Below are 19011 nucleotides of genomic sequence, written 5' to 3'. Positions count from 1 at the left end.
ATTTTACAAGAGAATGGCTGTTTTAAAGGTATTAACAGTTCCTCAACCACAGCCGGCCTGAGACAATCTGACATCCAATCTGCTGAGGCTTTGTTCCTCTTTAAGCACAAACATTTTCCTGGGATTATCTTAATCTGTGATTTGCCATCATTTCTCCCACAGCCGCTCCAGTCTAAACATGCGCATAGATGAGCCAGCGCCTCTGAACTGCCAGAGCAGCCAGATCACAACAGCAGTCATCAGCATTCCCACACCGCCAGTGACGACTCCAGAGGGTGATGCTCATCTGCCCGCCGGCCCTGCCCACCAAAACGTTGTGAAGGTGTCCGCACTGTAAAGACGAGACGCCAGGCGCATCACACTACAAACAATGAAAAAAGACTCACTGAGAGAGTGAAAAGGAGGGAGGATAATGAAGGAGAGCACATCAGAGACCTTATTCTGGCCTTGGTGGAGCCTGCCCTCTGCTGTTCATGTGCTGTACTGGCATGGACTCCTTGTGCACAAACAAGACAGCTTTTAGATAAAAGTATCTTTGTTAGTGGTTGGAAAATGTGTGTGTTCATACGTGAATGAATGGAAGATGGTTTGGGAGTCATTAAAGATAAGGAGTAGCTTGAGTGTGAGCCCCCAGGAGTCGGAGGTATCTTCCCAGAGTAAGTCACGTGTTACTGTGCACAAAGCACCTTTTTTATCATTTATTTTCCAGTTTCACTTTTTTTCTTAGCAGGAAATAAAAGGAAAAAAGGGATGTTTTGAAAAGAGAAAAATAACTTACTAAGATATTTGTCCCAAAAAAAAATCCAAGCCTTTGACTATGATACTGCCCTTTTTTGTCATTTTGGTCCACTTATCGCTCAGCAGAATATGCCACCGATCCTTCCCAGGTCCAATAATATTTCACTTCAGCACCGGTCTCATACAATACAGTAGATGTCTGTGACGGCATTAACGACTGTCTGTGAATTTTAGATTGAGGTGTTATGTTTCTGAAAGGAGGTTGTGTGTGTGTGTGTGTGTGTGTGTGTGTGTGTGTGTGTGTGTGTGTGTGTGTGTGTGTGTGTGTGTGTGTGTGTGTGTGTGTGTGTGTGTGTGTGTGTGTGTGTGTGTGTGTGTGTGTGTGTGTGTGTCTCAGCCGATTGGAAACCTGTGTTTCAATCCTCCTGAAAGTCTCCGTATGTGATATCTGACTAGCTGCCACTCAGAATGGTTCATTGCACTTATTTATGTCCCAAATTCTCAGCTTAGAGACTTTTACATAATTTGTGCCTGTTCAGCCAGATTATAAAATTATTCTTTTTTTAATAAGCTTCTGAGTTTCTCTTCATTTTAGCCCATTTTGCCTCTTGCAGCTTAGTTGGAGCTATGACACAATTTCTTTTATGAGGAAGCCAAAACAAATAGTTTGTTTTTGATCTGAAAGTCTACAACCAAAAGCACAAGATGTTTGCTGAGAATTTCTGACACGAATCTGCCCTGAGCCTGTGATACTTCTTGTGAATATTGTTAATAGAATATTTTGTAATATTTGACCATCGTTTGGCAGAACCAGTGAAGCTGTCCTCTTGTTCTCACTCTCCTCCCAACAACCTTCTCTTTCTTGTTGTTGTCCTGTTGTATCCCTGAGGTATGCTTTCGGTGAGTCCTTAATGCTGTCAACATTGATTTCTTACCCCAAAACTCAGCGAGCATTTTCCACAGTTGTTCAATATGTGTATTCTGTGTGGTTAGCAAACTTGGTGTTTGTACTTTTTGTCCTCCTTAGTGTTTTGAAAGATTTTTTTTAATCTTTGAGAGACTTCTAAGCAGGAAAGTCCAATATGATGGTGACCACAGAAACCTAGAAGATCTACATCATCGTAAAGTCACAGTTTTATCTGTTTTTCCCACCAATCTGATGCCATTCTCTTTGGATTTTTCATCTTGAACATCACTTTAGGTCCATCAGCCTCAGAGACGGGTCTATTTAAAGAATTAAAACAGTGAAGATGAGCTTCGGTCATCACAGGAGCAACAAGAGTATCAGCAAGAAAGCAAAATAATCACAGAAAAATAAAATATGACCTTAAAAATATCAGTTAGAAAAAATTTCTGGATTGTGCGTAGCTCTTACCTTTATGCTAATGTGCATTTAACAGCTTAAGGGTAGAAGTTGTTTTTAGTCTGACAGTTCTAGAGGGTCCAGCAGCACTTTATGGTAGTTGTCTCTGAGGTAGGGGCTAGTGATGTGATCTCTCACCTTCCTGCAGGTCCACTCTGTCCTCTGCAGCATAGCCAAACTTAGCACAGAATTATGGACATTTGTGTTTTGTTGTCGTTACCATGTGTCTAGGATAAAAAACTAAATATACCACTGAAAACATGATGAGTCGCCTTTACAAGAGAAAACTTTGCAGAACTATGCATGGAATGGAATGAGCAACACAGCTAAAAATGTGTGCAGTGACCCCAGAATGCCCTGTGATAATCTCGTTTGTTTTCACTTTTGTTTTGAGCTTCAAGTGTGTTCCAGTCCCAGGTTTATGACCCTTGGGCCCAATCCAACACTCTCCCTGCACCCTACGCCCTTCTGTGAAGTGCACTTAGAGGTGCGCAGTAAGGCTTCAAGTGTGTAGTGCACAAGTGCGCCGAATTGGGACAGTGAGCTGTGTCATTTACCGCGACGCACGCTGGAATGCCGGTCGCTGCGAATCTTGATTAACAACTTAAACACATTAAATCTTAGACTAAAATATTCAGAGCATGAATATCATTCATTGTCCAAAAATTCACTTCTTTCATTTGAAAATACATATTTTCAGAAAAAGCACTTGTCATTTCTCTGCCTTCTTCTCAAAACCCCCATGCAGCAATGGGTAATACCCTTCCCTGAAGTCCGCATTGATTGCTTGGGTGAAGTGTAGATCAAGGGTGAAAGGGTCACCTTCCGCACTTGAGAATCGGGACACTCTACACACTCAGCCATGGCTGGGAACGCCCAAGCGCATAGCTTGATCGTGCTACATGTCCTAGAGCAGGAATTCCCAATCCTGGTCCTGGTCACGGCTCCAACACACCTGGTTCTAATCAGCAGGGGATTAACAGGTTTCTGCAGAACTTGATGACTTGCAGAACATGTAATTCAACCTGTAAATCAAGTGTGTTGGAGCAGGGGAACAACTAAAAAGGCAGTGTGAAAAGTGAAAACACAAGTGAATACTAACAAAAGAACATTTCTGGGGATTACGGCACCTTTTTGTTGACAACCACTCACACCTTTGACTATGTTGCTCATTCTGAAGAGGGATGATTTGATCAGTCAAGATGTCGGAAATTTAATTTCTCTCATCACCCATTCCTCCTGAACTTCAATAAAACGGCATAGACTGGGATACATGCACTAGTGGCTGCAGAAGAGTCTGGACAGAATGTGTTTCATGTCTGATTTTCCATAACAGTAATCTAATAGTTACTGGTAACTTATTCCTGTTAAGTGACACCAGATCCTGCATTTGTATTTTAGTCAAACTGTGTAATTTAGCACGGTTTTTTAAGAGACAAGCACAGATAGGCAGTTGTTTACATTTAATTTTAAGAGTTAGAATGAAGGAACTGACTTCCTATTCAGGGATAAAGTCTAATGTTTAGAATTAATGATAGGAGACTGGCAGAAGTGAGGCTTCCTGTGTTTTTCTTAGGACTCTGAACTCATTTCCTAACTATTCCACAACAGGTCATTCTGTGTCAGCTAAATTCTCAAATGATACAGTTTTAATACATGAGCTTATATGCTAAAGTTTCAAATAATTGTATTCTTGTTTATTTACAAAAGGCAAAACTAGGTTTGTGGTCGTCTCTCTGTTACGTACTCGCCCCTCCTCACCCTTTGCTTTGCCCTCCTATGCCACCTGTCGTTGTTGAGACTTACTGCTGTGTGTATCTTGTCAGGTGTTGGATATTATTTATGACCTTGTCTTGTGTCCCAACTGTGAAATGCCTGATAAAACATCTATATCTGCCACAAATACACTGTTTCTGGGTTGTTTTCCTTCATCTTTAAATTCCTGTGTGGTCAAGTGTCCACACAAAGCAGTGGCTTGTACAATTCAACAAATAGTAACACAGTGTAACCCATCCATCAATCCATCCATTCTCATCCGTTTCTCCAGGGTCGGGTCGCGGGGGCAGCAGCCTAAACAGAGAGGTTCAGACTTCTCTCTGCCCAGCCACTTAGGCCAGCTCCTCTGGGGGGATCCTGAGGCGTTCCCTGGCCAGCTGAGAGACATAGTCCCTGCAGCGTGTCCTGGGTCATCTCTTGGGTCTCCTCCCGGCTGGACATGCCTGAAAAACCTCACTAGGGAGGCATCCTACGCCTGAGCCACCTCAACTGGCTCCTCTCGATGTGGAGGAGCAGCAGATCTACTGAGTCCTTTCTGGATGACTGAGCTTCTCACCCTATCTCTAAGGGAGAACCCAGACACCCTGTGGAGAACTCATTTCGGCCGCTTGTATCCATGACCTCATTCTTTCGGTCAATACCCAAAGCTCGTGACCATAGGTGAGGGTAGGAACATAAATTAAATCGAGAGCTACGCCTCCCAGCTCATCTCCACTTCACAATGCCCACATCACTTCAGACCTAAAACTCGGTTTATACTTCTCCATGAGCTCTGCAACAGAGAGACGCACACGGAGTGTCTGAAAGGTTTTCACATTGCAAAACAATTCCCCGCCAGGACAACGGAGGACGTAGCACTGTTCTGTGGTATCTTGCCACCATAACACTCATGTCTCTGCTCCCCGATATTGTTTTTACTTATGCGTTTATATATTTCAGAGACTTTACGGACAAATCTGTCCTTCATTCTCCTCCACCTCTTCATGCGGTCGCCACCTCTAAACCCAAGTTTCCTGTAGTTTCCGTCCATGTTTGCGCCATATTTTGTACTCCTTCAGTCACGGGTGAATAAGTATTAATATTTTTGGACTTTTTCCGCGATGCGTTCTTCAATCTGTTCTGGGTCTGCCGCTAAATATCTGTTTACTTTTTAACGGACCTACAGGGGTGCCGGTGACGAATATACAGGAAGCATCATCCTGACCAATCACAAACTTGCGGTCTCCGTCACTTTCGACGGATGTTTAAAATTTTGGCCATGTCTCCGTCACCCTCTGTGATCTCGTCGCAGAGCCCTTGCGCCGACGCATAATGGCGTTGCGTGTCTCCGCGCAGACTGAGAAGGATAAATCAGGCCTAACCCTAATCAAAACGTGCTGGATACTAGCCCTCAAGGCCCGGAATTGAATACCAATGATGTAAAGGTTAATAAAACAGCACCTCTATAAAAAATTTGAGACTGTAGTTTTTAAGCAGTTATACTTTCATCTTGGCCCTGCTGCAAACATTTAATTCGCCCATCTACTCAGAATACATCTCTCTTTCTTCAAACTGAGGTCACTCAAAGAGCTGTCTAGAAGACTCACAATATTCCTGGCTTTACAACAGAACCCTATTTCAAAAGGCTTGAGCTATTCCTAATGAATCATCCATCCATTTAACAACGAATGAACGTATTAGCCAAAGGACTCAATTTTGCCATTGCTCCGCAACAGTTGCCCATAGTGGACCTCATCACAGCCACTGAAACTGCCATACGGATCAACAAATTATCTCAGACGGAAGCAGAACAAATCAGAATGAAAGTCTCAGCCACCCTCTCCAATGCCAAAGTCCCTCCGCCTAACCTCACGTTACAAGAAAAGAAGGCAGTCGCATCACTGAGCAAAGACCACACCATCACTATATTGCCAGCTGATAAGGGAAGGTGCACCGTGGTCCTAAACACAACGGATTACCACGCAAAGATCACTACTCTCCTCAGTGACAACAACACCTACAAAGCCTTAAAGCGAGACCCCACAAGCAGCTACAAAAAGAAAGTTATAGCTTGCCTTCAAGGCCTTGAAAGGGACAAAACCATCAACCGCCTAACATATCACCGCCTTTATCCAGGAGATGCCATACCCTGCATCTACGGACTTCCCAAGATCCACAAGGAAGGTACCCCTCTCAGACCCATTGTCAGTAGCATAAATTCAGTCACCTACAACATTGCAAAACACCTTGCTACTATCCTTGCACCTCTAGTGGGGAACACCCCACACCACATCAAGAACTCCACCGACTTCACTGACAAGGTCCAGAAACTTACCCTGGATCCAGATGAAACCATGGTGTCCTTTGACGTAGTCTCCCTCTTCACTTCCATACCCACTACGGAGGCAGTGGAGACTGTCAGAAAACGACTACAAGAAGACAACACCTTGGAGGGCAGGACCAACTTCACACCCGATCAGATTTGCACACTGTTAGACCTCTGCCTCACCACTACATATTTCAAATACAACGAAGGTTTCTACAGACAGAAACATGGCTGCGCCATGGGCTCCCTGTGTCACCTATTGTAGCCAACCTTTACATGGAGGAAGTGGAAAGAAAGGCTCTTGGCTCTTTTAAAGGGGTAGCACCCAGCCACTGGTACAGATATGTGGATGACACCTGGGTCAAAATCAAAACACAAGAAGTGGAATCCTTCACTACGCAAATCAACGCCGTGGACAAAAACATCAAGTTCACCAGGGAAAACATAAAGGACAACTGCTTGCCTTTCCTGGACTGCGCTGTGCACTTTGAAGAAAATGGCAACCTCAACATTGAAGTGTACCGGAAGCCCACACACATGGACCAGTACCTCCTCTTCGACTCACATCACCCTCTGGAACACAAACTTGGAGTTATCAAGACCCTACACCACCGGGCAGAACATGTTCCCTCTAAGCCGGAAGGGAAAAAGAAGGAACAAACACATATAAAGGAATCACTTAAAACATGTGGCTATCCGAATTGGGCGTTTATAAAGTCAGCAAAGATGCACAGAAAAGAAGACCAGACACCAGCGAGGGAGGATAAGAAAGACAGACGCAACAACCTTGTCATCCCCTATGTAGCCGGTGTATCCGAGAAACTCAGGAGGGTTTTCTCCAAACACAACATACCAGTGTACTTCAGACCCAGCAACACACTCAGACAGAAACTGGTTCACCCGAAAGACAAAACTCCTAAACACAAACTGAACAATGTGGTGTATGCTGTACAGTGCAGCGAGGAATGCCCAGACCTCTACATCGGAGAAACCAAACAGCCACTTCACAACCGCATGGCACAACATAAAAGAGCCACCTCCACGGGACAGGACTCAGCAGTTCATTTGCATCTAAAGGACAAAGGTCATTCTTTCGAGGATGCCAATGTTCACATTTTGGACAGAGAGGACAGATGGTTTGAAAGAGGAGTACAGGAAGCCATTTATGTCCACTGTGAGCAACCATCTTTGAACAGAGGCGGTGGTTTACGACACCAACTGTCTTCCATCTATAATCCAGTTTTGAGATCCCTTCCCAGATGCCTCAATGCCCACGCATATCCTGGGCCATCTGACCTCAGGAATTCACATGATAGGGTGGGGCCAGGCTTCACAATGAGCTCACCCGAAACTCTGGCTGAATAGGACCCACACCCACCCTCACACCTTGGCTCATGTGTTTATGTAGAAGATCATCAGGGGGTCTTTTGTTCCCTCTTCGGGGGAAAACTCCCACTGGGTTTAAATCTGGGACTCTCCACCATTTGACCTTAGAACTGAAGAAGCCTCTCGGATGAGAGGTGAAACGTCTTCAAGCAACTCAAAGAAGTCCAGACGCTTTTCTTTCGGCTCTTCAGCAAGATGGCACCCATGAGTGGCTGTGCGTCTGCTAGGCTCCTGGTCTGTTTTGGTTACTTGTTGTTTTATATTGTTTTTTTGTCTATCTGGTGCGGAGTTCCTGCTAACATATGATCGAGACTTACTGTTGTCGATCAGGTCCGCGATGATCAACCTCCAGAACTCCGATACCGGACCCGCTTTCCCACCGCCTCTGGAACCTGGCGTTAACCCAGATCTTGGCCCTCTGTTACCTGTCGGCCTGCCGCTGCCCACGAGGCCATGGAAGAGGAAACGGGGGAAGAGAGCCGGCTTCTTCGTTCAGCTTCAAAATATCCTGAGAGGCGAAGCTCTTCCCGATCGCTGCTCTGCGGCTGTGTTGTGGCGGATCCAACAGAAACTTAACGGAGGTGGGCTGATCTCGCTGCTAAATGGAGCCCCTGATGTGGGACGCTACCTGAAGGCGTGGGAGACAAAGAACCACCGCGGGCGTAGCATGGAGTCGCCAGCCCGCCAGCCGCCCGCCATTATCGAGCCCACGGCACACACATCGCCAGATTCCTCCGCGAAAATGATGTTGATTAACGCGTGCTCCAACGCCAACAAGTCTCACACCCTCAACGATCTGTTCCGGACCAAAAAATTTTACTTTTTGTGGATTTCCGAGTTGTGGCAGCGCCAGGGTGACGTCACTCATCTCCGTGAGTTCTGTCCTCAAGACTGCTCTTTCTTCTCTGCTCCACGAACCACAGGCCGTGGTGGAGGAACAGCTGTTATCTTTAAGAAACACTTTTCGTGCCAAATTATATCCTCAAACTCCTACAGCTCATTTGAGATGATCATGATTAAAATTGGTCGGGTTCAACCAGTTTATGGAATTCTGGTCTATCGCCCACCTGGATCTACTTCATCCTTCCTGTCTGACTTTCAGGATCTCCTATCTTCAACTATTAAACTAGACAGGATAATCATTGTTGGAGATTTCAACATCCACGCTGAGGATCTATCTAACTGCTCCACTAGGGAGTTCCTAAACATGATGAATTCTTTTAACTTCTCTCAACACGTGTCTAGTCCCACTCACAGAGCAGGCCACACCCTGGATTTCTCCACTTTTTGAAAAAAAGGTGCTGAATATGAGATCCAGCATTCCACCAGCCCTCACCCCCTCAGGAGGGGAGGCCCCCAGTGCTCCGAGTCTTTCACCTCCTTCTCCCCAATTACACTAAATGACTTAACCTCAATAATCAGTCAGATGAAACTCTCATCATGCTCATCAGATATCTTAACTCCCTCTGTTTTAGTCGGGTCCCTTGCCTCCATCAGTCCATCTCTGTTGACTATAATCAACAGCTCACTGAGCCAAGGCTGTGTTCCATCTTACTTTAAAAATGCAGAAGTGACTCCTCTCTTAAAGAAACCCAACCTTGATGCCAGCTCCACCAGTAACTTTAGGCCCATTTCTAAACTACCTTTCATCAGTAAAGTACTTGAGAAGGTTGTTGAAACCTAACTCAGATCCTGGTTTTCTAAGTCAAAGATCTCTGACCCCTTCCAATCTGGCTTTCTGAAGCAGCATTCAACTGAGACTGCTCTAGTAAGGGTGCATAATGACCTCCTCATGGCTGCTGATGCAGGGAAATGCTCTGTCATGGTCCTGCTAGACCTCAGTGCAGCTTTTGACACTGTAGACCACAACGTTCTACTAAACAGGTTAAAGGCCCTGGCTGGGATTTCAGGTTCTGCTCTAGACTGGCTCTCTTCCTATCTCACTAACAGAACAGTCACAGTGAAGTCAGAAACCTTCTCCTCAGACACTGCCTCTCTAACATGCGGGGTCCCACAAGGTTCAGTTCTAGGGCCTCTACTATTTGCTTTCTATATTCTTCCCCTAGCTGGCATCATTCAGTCTTTCCCAGACATCTCCTACCACATCTACGCTGATGATATTCAGCTCTATATGTCCTTTATGCCACACCAGTTGGACAGGCTGGCCACCCTTGTACTCTGCCTGACCCAGATCAGTAACTGGCTGTCCAGCAACTTTCTTCTCCTAAATGCTAAGAAGACAGAGACCCTGATCGCTGCACCCCCGGAACTTCAGCCAAAAATTGAGCAAGAAATTGCCTCTTTTTGCCCATCAGCCAAGGCCAACATTAGAAACCTGGGAGTTATTTTTGATCCAGCTTTAAGTTTAGAATCACACGTCAAAACCATCTCCCGCTCTTGTTTCTTTCAACTGAGAAACATTTCAAAAGTCCGTAAACTGGTTTCTACTGCAAACAGGGGCGTCGGACTGGGGGGGGGGGGGGGGGGGGGGGGTACCGTTTACCCAGGGCCCACTGCAGGGAGGGGCCCTGAGACAGCTTTGAATAAAAATGTTTTATTGTTGTTGTTTTTTCCCCCCAACTTACTTAATGTCTTAATAAACTTCCCTTTACCTGGATAAAGAGGTTAAGAAACATAATTTCGCCTTAAAAATAATAACTGAATAATCTCTGAGGCATCTATCACCCCTTAAAAATGTGCAAAGTGGTTTAGTCCACACCAGCGGCCGTGCATGTACAGCTATGAGACGTCGCAGATGCCGACAGCCAGAGCTGGAGGCAGGAGAGTCAGTCATGTCTTTTCCCAAGAAAGGGAAATCTGGCTTCCAGAAAAGAAAAGAAAAGAAAAGAAAAGAAGGAGAGAAAGTTAATTGAACAGAAGCAAGTATTGACTAGGTTTTTCAAGAAAGAAGGTGAGCAGCAGCAGAACACAGTTTTAGCTGATATTAGCTAGCTCTCAGAAGCTGCATTCATGTTAGGTGTTCAGTGTTAAACGCCTTTAGTTTCACCATCAAGATCAAATATAAATTAACTAGTGTTATCAGTGATAACACTAATTAATTTATATATATATATATATATAAATCAGAATTATTATCGCGGGCGGCCGCCGCCAATTAATTAGCGGACATCGCAGTAAAAACGGGTTCACTCTGTGTGGATATTTCAGCTCCTTCCCAGTCATGGACCAGGACAAACTTGGTATCGATGGATTCGTGGTAATCTCAGGAATGAGAAGCTGCCACTGTTTTTCGTATAGCATGATGACACTGGTGTTAGATGATTGTTATTGACTTGGTTAGATATTTTAAGCCTATTTTAAATTTCTTTATATTTGATCTTGAAAACGGACAATCTTATAATTTGGCTGATAATGCAGGGATTATAAAATTTAGAGTGCATTACATTCACAGAGAGAACCTGGTTTATTTCATGTCATATGTATTTAATATATCAATATATATCAGTATTAGCAAAGCTTAACATCATGAACCATGACAGACATGACTGAGCTTAACATCATGAACCATGACAGACATGACTGAAGAGCAGATGAAGATATCATGCCAGGCACTGATGAGAAAATATTACAAGGATCTCACAGCTGAATTTGAGAATGAGATGCTACACCTGAGAACAATATATGGTGCCACATTTCCACACATTCAGTCTCCTCTTGAGCTGCTTAATGCCATCTACAGGATGCAATTACAGAGCATTTTTGGAGAAGTTTGTATTGGACTGAGGATATTTTGCACACTACCTGTGACTGTTGCTGGGGGTGAACGGGCTTTTTGCAAACTGAAACTGGTGAAAAATTATTTGAGATCAACAATGTCCCAGGATAGACTGAACAGCCTAGCTCTTCTTTCTATTGAAAGCCAATTAGCCAAAGAATTGGACTTTAAAGATCTCATAAGTGATTTGCTAACATGAAGACCCGTCAGTGGGCATTTACTGGAAAATAAATTCCAGGATTTTTGTTGGCAAATAAAAATAATTATATGTGAAGTCTGGGCATTTCACTTTTATTATGCTGGCATTTGTATTTGCTCAGTATAGAGGTTAAACTAAGATCATATTTATTATCTTGTCTTATAGCATGACAAAAAAATGTGTAAGAGAGATATTAAGTAATTGAGCATGGGGGCCCACCTAGAAGACTTGTACCTAGGGCCCAGAATTTGGTGCTACGCCCCTGACTGCAGATCTGGAAAAAAATCATCCATGCCTTTGTGTCATCACGCTTAGACTACTGTAACACTCTTTTTACTGGTCTCAGCAAAACCTCCCTCTCACGCCTTCAAGCCATCCAAAGTGCAGCAGCCAGACTCCTAACCAAATCCAGCAGACGACCTCACATCACTCCAGTTTTACAGTCCCTCCACTGGCTCCCGGTAGAATATAGAATTCAGTTTAAAGTTTTAGTCCTGACCTATAGAGCTCTTAACAACCAGGCTCCAAGCTACCTATCTGAGCTTTTATCCCCCACACACCACCTCTCGGAACCTTAGATCCACATCTGAAAACCTCCTGGCTGTTCCTCGAACCAGACTGAAAACCAAAGGGGACAGGGCCTTTCAGACTATTGCACCCAGACTTTGGAACAGTCTACCTTCTAATCTCCATCTCTCTAACACTGTAGAGGTCTTTAAAAATCATCTAAAAACTCACCTTTTCATCCAGGCGTTCCCTCCCTAAATGTTTCAAAAAGATGGCTTTGTTCGGGTTCACACCTTCACTTTGTTTATACTCTTGATTTTATTTTCTACGTTTAACACTGCTATTGTTTTTCTGATGTTTTTATTGGTTAGAGGTATTTGCCCTGACCTTTATCATGTTGTACAGCGCTTTGTGATTTATATCTGTGAAAGGCGCTATATAAATAAACTTTTACTTACTTACTTACTTTCAAAGCTCCTTAGACAGCCTTGTTTATTCTGATTTATTCAAGAGTGTTGGTCATTTGTGCTGCCTGGTACTGATTTAGTGAAAATGTAGCGGAGCAGATTATCCTAGGACACATTATTAGAACATGTGCAGAAGACACAATCTTAATCTTCTTGTGTACACCTGAGGTTTGCTTGATGGATACAGGTGTGTGTCCTGTAACTTTTACCACCATCATCATGAACAATCATGACAAATTCCTTCATGAACGTAATTTGAACAAACCTGGAAAAAAAACAGAAGACACATTTGACAAACAGAATGTGTTGTATTGTATTAGAAACGTAACTGAGACACCATGTGTGGTAAAAGTTCATAGAGAATTCTCTGAACTTAAGCGTAAACCATTCAGTCCTGCTTGTTTGAAGGAAACAGCTCTGGTTTACTGAACGTCTGACAGGAAATGCTGATGACAGACAGCTCAGGGTTTCATGAGTTCCTGCATGTAGACCGCATTCATGCGATAAGCTGCCATCCAGCTGTGAGCTACGTGGTAGTGGCTTTGGAACTCGCGCTCTGGAAAACGGGACATAGAGGAGTAGTAGTCACTCCAGGCTCTGTAGCAGGCCCTCCAGTATATCTCAGAGCTCCACTCCTCCTCCTCCTCATCATCATCATCCATCTCAATGCAGCCATCTATGTCCCTCTCTCTCTTTGGTGGTTCTTTCAACTTCTCTGGATCCTTTTGGATCTCCTTTATCATCTTTTTGGGTTGATGCTGGCGACTGCCCGTTTCAGTGCTTTGTATGGATGTGTTGCTCTCAGGTTGAGCTACCTGGTTATATATCCTAGGTACAGGAGGGGGTTGCATAGATTCAAGTTTAACAACTGCTTTTTGCTCCGCACCCATCTGCTGATTCAAGCCTTCTGGCTTCAGATCATCTTCCATGTCGGAAAGAGAGCTGGAGGAATCCGACTCTGAGCTCTGAGATGAAAGGTCCGACTGCGGCTGTTGAACATTTTGTATTAAACTCTGATTTGTGTCATCGTGGAGTGTGATGTACTCTTTATGTACATTCTCATCCCCACATCCTTTCCCTCTGAACTCTCTAATGATTTCCACATTTCTCCCCAAACCCGAGGTGATGAAGGTCTGGAAGTCCCGCTCAGCCTCCTCAAAGGTCACAAACCTCTGTCTGTGACTCTTAAAGGAGCTGAGAGGAGGGATCTTGGGCAAGGCGTCTTGGAGCTCTTTTCGAGTCGGGGTCACACGAGGAGGACTCTGTGGCAGACGTTCTCTTGCAGAAGACGTCTGTTTTACATCTTTCCCACCACATGGAGCCGTTTTGGGTGCTGCGTGTGTTTTATCTTCCTTTCTTTGACTCCTGTGCTCTACAGATTGATCCTTGATGGGATGAGACGAAGGCCTTGAACACTTCTTTTTTTCAGTTCTAGACAACAGCTGTGACACAGACTCTGGTGTGGAAGCCTCTGTGCACACATCCCAGTCACATGACTCACCCATCAGCCTGGAATCTAAGGTGGCTATGGTGACAGAAAAAACACGATTCAAACTATTTGATCATCATGAAGAAATGTTAATCAAGCTGTGTGTCAGCAGGACTCACAAGGAAGCGCCGACATGGTGAGGCCACACTTCTGAGCAATGGCCATCATCTTGTTCTCCTCCTCGCCATGGCAACAGTAGGTCACAGCCAGACCCTGAGTGCCTAAAGATACAATTTAATCACAAAAAGGATCCACTTGAAAACAAATAATTCAATTCAATTCAAAATAATGCTCTAAAAATAATTTTAGAATGCTAAATTATGTTTCCAACTTGTTCTTATTCCGTAATCTGCAACAGAAAACATGTCTCCCCAGAAACTGTGACCCAGAGGATGGAGTCTGCAAAAATGATGCAGCTTCTCCTGCTTTAATGTCATCAGACTCTCACACTTCTTGCAAAAAACTGGCTGTAATAAAAAGACAGGCTTTAAGTAGCCTTCTGACTAGTTGAGACCTACCAAAACGTCCAGCCCGTCCAATCCTGTGCATGTAGGTCTCCCAGTCCTGAGGGACGTCCAGGTTTACCACCAGATTGACTTTCTCTGCATCTATACCCCTGGAGGTCTGTCTCAGATGGAAAAACACAAAGTTATGATATTTATTCACAGAAACAGATCAAGATTAGTGGAAAAAACACAGAAGATGGCTGGAATGCAACACAGTGTTTATCTCACCAGGTCCGTGGAGATCAGCACCCTGCACTGGTACTGCTTCAGCTTAGACATCGCCTCCAGTCTCTGGTCCTGACTAAGACCACCTGCACAGATCACCATCAGCTGCAGGACTCTAAACATGTGGATACAGCTGGGTCTCATGTCCTGTATAAAACCTAGTCATTATTTAAACAAAATTCCCTGTAATACTTAAAAATTTCAACACTTTAGTTACTTACTTTTGTATTAAAAATGCTGAAATGTCTCCTCAGCCTTCATTGGTGTCTACAGGAGTTATTCATCACTAAATCAAACAAATCAGCTCTGGTCACGATCTAAAACATGCAAGAAACATGCTGGAAGCAGACTGCAGCACCAGGCATGTCAGTTCTGCATTACTAAGACTTAAGTGGGATCTAACAGGGCCCAGACCAGCAACTGAACTTGCAAGTGCGGTGTTGTGTCCACAGGGGCGGTGATGGTCCAAGTGACATTTCATTAAACCTGTAACGGGTCATTTTAGCACATACTGGCTCAAGAAAATTATTTTAAAATATGAAAGAGTTGCATAGACTCCCTTTAAAGTGACGGTGTGTATTTTTCTAGCGATAGGGACAGTAGATACCTAAATCGTTGCAAACAATCGGTATTTTTGTGTTGGCGTAAGACTTTACCATTAGGGTCAAAAAGCCCTGGGGAGTGCAAACTTTAGCACAATACCAAGCACATCAGACTCCCTTTCATCACTGGCAACAAGCACATCTAAATGAATGAATGAATGAAAACTACTAATTCTCAAACAACATATTAAAGTATTTCTCTGTTGTCTATTTGACTATGTTTTTATTATTGTAATGACTTAAATAATCACACTTTACTCTTCATTTTAGTGCCATTTGTCAAATTAAACTGTTCTATTAATCGACCTTCCTTAGAAACCACAGTTTACCCTCCTCACCTGATATACAAGCCGCAGGTAGACCTTTGGAGGATAGGATGTCAGCCAGGTGTTGAGCTCTGTAGGTGAAATCCAGCACAGAAGCATCTCAGAGATGAATCTTAACTTACAAATCTGAATGTGTGTTTTTTTTTGTTAGTCTGTTTTAGTAATAATCAACAGCAGCTGTAACGAGGAAGAAGACCGTTAAAGCTGTAGTTACCTTGTGTGCAGGTTTGAAAACACTAAGGCTTGGTTGAAGGGGATTTTACTGAACAGCTCCAATAAATGCAGCACCTTCTCCTCAAAAATCTTGTGAGGTAGAGGATGGGAGGGCACCAGCTTGTAATACTGCTTTAGACCTGACACCAGGAATATATTAAAATTATACAGTGTAAAATAACCCATAATGGGTGGATTTCTTCTATGAAACTGCTTTCCCTTTAGCTTTCAGATCATTACCTTTCAGGCCCATGTCACTTGGATTCAGTCTGACAAAGGTGGGCTCATTCATGTAGCGGGTGAGGTACTGAGCAAGGGATTCTGGGTAGGTGGCAGAAAGTGCAAGCATCTGTTTGTTTACAGGCAGCGAGGAGAAGATCCAGCTGAGAGACAGCAGAAAGATGGGTGAAACTCAAATACAATCACTTCCGTGTTTGGATCTCAGCTGTTTGCAGCCTGGTGCTAAACATCAGTATAAAAAAAGAAACTAAGTCCAAATTACTTAATCTGTTCCTGGAAGCTTCCCTCCTCCAGCAGCTTGTCAGCCTCGTCCAGAACAAACAGCCTGATGCTGGCTGTAGACAGCATACCCAGTTCAATGAGCTGCTTGATGCGACCTGAGCGTGCAAAGCAAAAATGTTGTGACCAAACAAACGAGCAGCACGGTGATACAGCTCCATCCCTCCAGCCTCTTACCGGGAGAGCCCACAGCAATGTGACACTTCTTCAGATGGGCTTTGTCTTGACTCACAGGTCGGCCCCCGATAAAAACATGACACTCCAGGCCCTCCATGGCACAGCCAATGGCCATCACCACCGAGTGAATCTGTACAGCTATCTCACGCGTAGGGGCCAAAACAAGAACCTGCAGGAGGCAGAAAGACTGGTCTGTGTTAAAACTTCAAAATATCTTAATCATGAGATTAAGATATTCCAAACCAGAGTGTTTCTGATCATCTGCTGGTGGCAAATTGAAGTTTAGCAAAAAAGTAATTTACAATTGAAGCATAACTGAAATTCCCTCTTGATCTCATGCAACACTCACCTGAGTAGCTGGATTTTCAAGGACAAGGGAATCCAAGGCAATGGTGCAGAACACGCATGTCTTTCCTGTGCCAGACTTAGCTTGCACAATCAGATCTGAAACAGCAAATTTAAAAAAGTCAGACTCCAGACACACACAATCGTAGCTTAGATTTGAATTAATTGGGTGAAATCAATCAATCAATCAATCAAAATGGGCAGTTAATATGCTGCTTCATATCATGTGACCTAAAATTGGGATTTTTTTAAGTTTGGCAACTAATACCAAAACGTAGGCTCATATTAATGTGCGTCTGTTGAAATTATTCACTCATAACGTTTTTATTACATTTAAGAATTATTCCCTTGGGTGTAAAATTTAAATGAGGAGTGAAAATATTTATGCAAAGCTGCTAAAACTATAATCCACTGATCGAAATACAAAGTAACACCAACTGTTCTCTGTACACACTGAGCAGATGGGAGTTGGAACTAAAGCCTCAACAGTACAGTTCAGACATTAAGTTAATTCCCACACTAAAGTTGGTTCAGAGTGTTTCAGGCTACCATTGCGACATTATGTTTTGATTTAAATAAACAAGTAATTTCACGCGTTTCTGCAGTTTTCAGGTGTGACTCTTAGGTCACCTTCTGTTTGACAGAACGAAAATTAATTCAAACAACCTGATCGTGACAAGCTACAGCGACACACACACGTGTGGTCTAGCCTTTGCATCTGATCTCTGGACCCACCAAGTCCGCAGCGGCCGAGGGGGATCGCTTTGAGCTGGATCGGAGACGGTTTCTGGAAGCCAGCAGCGGACAGCCCCTCCAGAACAGCCGGAGACAGGAGCAGAGAGGTGAAGTCGATCCCCTCCGCCAGAAGCACGTCTTCGGTTCTCTTTCGGGTACTAATGTCGTGAGCGGCTTTCTTCAAGGAGGCAGCCATGATTGTTGTTCAGCAGCGGCCAAAGGAGAGCGACGTTAACAGCGCTTTAGAGCAGTGATTTGTTACACTGCTCTCTAGCGACAGGGAGGAGAGGTGCACTTGACTTGAAAGCGTGACAGTCAACCATCGACATTTATATACGCAGTCAACGCAGGATGAGCGCAGGGCCGGCTCTAGGTAATTTGGTGCCCAAGGCGAGACTGCCCATTAGACCTCCCCCCCCCCCCCGTGCCCACACGCCTCTCACCCAAACCCAAGTCCACCCACCCACCACACATTGGAAAAAGCAACTCCACAGTTATTCCTTAGTTACTAATTTTTTATTTTAAATATTCACACAGCAGCTCTTTAAAGTCAACAGCCTGAAGACTAAATGTAAGCTTGAAAGATAAGTAACCTGAGAATATTACAATAACAACTCAAAATGTTGTGCAAATGTCATGGGGGGGGGGGGGGGTGCAAAATCAAAAGCAGCATTAAACTGTGCAATCAAAAGGAAAACTCAAACATCAGTGTCATCATAAAGAAAGTTCTACTTTCCATTTTGTTCAACTGCTGTGACCAGTCAGCAGGATCCATGGGGCCAGCAGCTCATACATGTTCACAGACATCTGTTGAAGCTGATGATGTCTCTTCAGGCTGTTGGACTGGAGCACTGGAGTGCGCTGGTGTTGGGTTCTTCTGCTGTGAGAAAATAAACAAACACACACACACACACACACACACACACACACACACACACACACACACACACACACACACACACACACACACACACACACACACACACACACACACACACACACACACACACACAAAGCAACTTAACCCTCTGATGCATTAATTAAGAACAGTGCCACTTTCACATTCAATATTCCTCTGTCATGTGCAGTGATGCTTTTCATTATTTTTAATGTTACTGGACTTGATCGTATGATCAATGTAAACAGCTAGCGAGGGTCCGTCCGTGGACCGTGCGTGGCAGGAGAGGCAGTTAGCTAAAATTGTAACTCAAAAAGTTCCTTTGCCAAATTTATAAAGTCTACATACCAGGCACGTGCAGAGGGGGGTGCGGAGGGTGCTTGAGACCCTGCCCCTTTTGTCCGAAGTGCCCAAAGTGCCATTTTTCCGGTCGTTCGTCAGATTTTACCGTACAAAATTGTTATACTGTGATACAAATCGGGCACTAGGACCATGCGGA

The 19011-nt window shown here is 44.1% G+C and overlaps 2 protein-coding genes and 1 pseudogene across 2 annotated transcripts in view; 2 read left to right on the top strand and 1 right to left on the bottom strand.

The window, feature by feature from the left end:
- Nucleotides 1–4006, top strand: part of kcnd3 (potassium voltage-gated channel, Shal-related subfamily, member 3) — a 166399-nt gene extending 162393 nt beyond the window's left edge. The window contains exon 9 of the mRNA XM_015968024.3: nt 163–4006. Within this exon, the coding sequence (XP_015823510.3) occupies nt 163–337 (175 nt within the window). The 3' untranslated portion in view covers nt 338–4006. The remainder of the gene's footprint in view (nt 1–162) is intronic.
- A 136-nt stretch (nt 4007–4142) lies between these two features.
- On the top strand, nt 4143–7556 carry LOC107390974 (uncharacterized; annotated as a pseudogene).
- Nucleotides 7557–12765: 5209 nt separating this feature from the next.
- ddx20 (DEAD (Asp-Glu-Ala-Asp) box polypeptide 20) lies at nt 12766–17876 on the bottom strand. Its single transcript, XM_015968026.3, has 11 exons — nt 17615–17876; nt 16884–16978; nt 16535–16703; nt 16341–16455; nt 16079–16221; nt 15840–15978; nt 15638–15696; nt 14701–14783; nt 14485–14590; nt 14086–14187; nt 12766–14002 (listed from the first exon to the last, which is right to left on the bottom strand). Exons 1-11 carry the CDS (start codon nt 17808–17810, stop codon nt 12939–12941), a joined length of 2271 nt encoding a protein of 756 aa, XP_015823512.3. The 5' UTR covers nt 17811–17876; the 3' UTR covers nt 12766–12938.
- Nucleotides 17877–19011: the final 1135 nt, after the last annotated feature.

Source organism: Nothobranchius furzeri, chromosome 15 (genome assembly GCF_043380555.1).
Source record: "Nothobranchius furzeri strain GRZ-AD chromosome 15, NfurGRZ-RIMD1, whole genome shotgun sequence".
NCBI lineage: Eukaryota > Metazoa > Chordata > Actinopteri > Cyprinodontiformes > Nothobranchiidae > Nothobranchius > Nothobranchius furzeri.
This window is presented reverse-complemented; position numbering and strand designations above follow the sequence as displayed.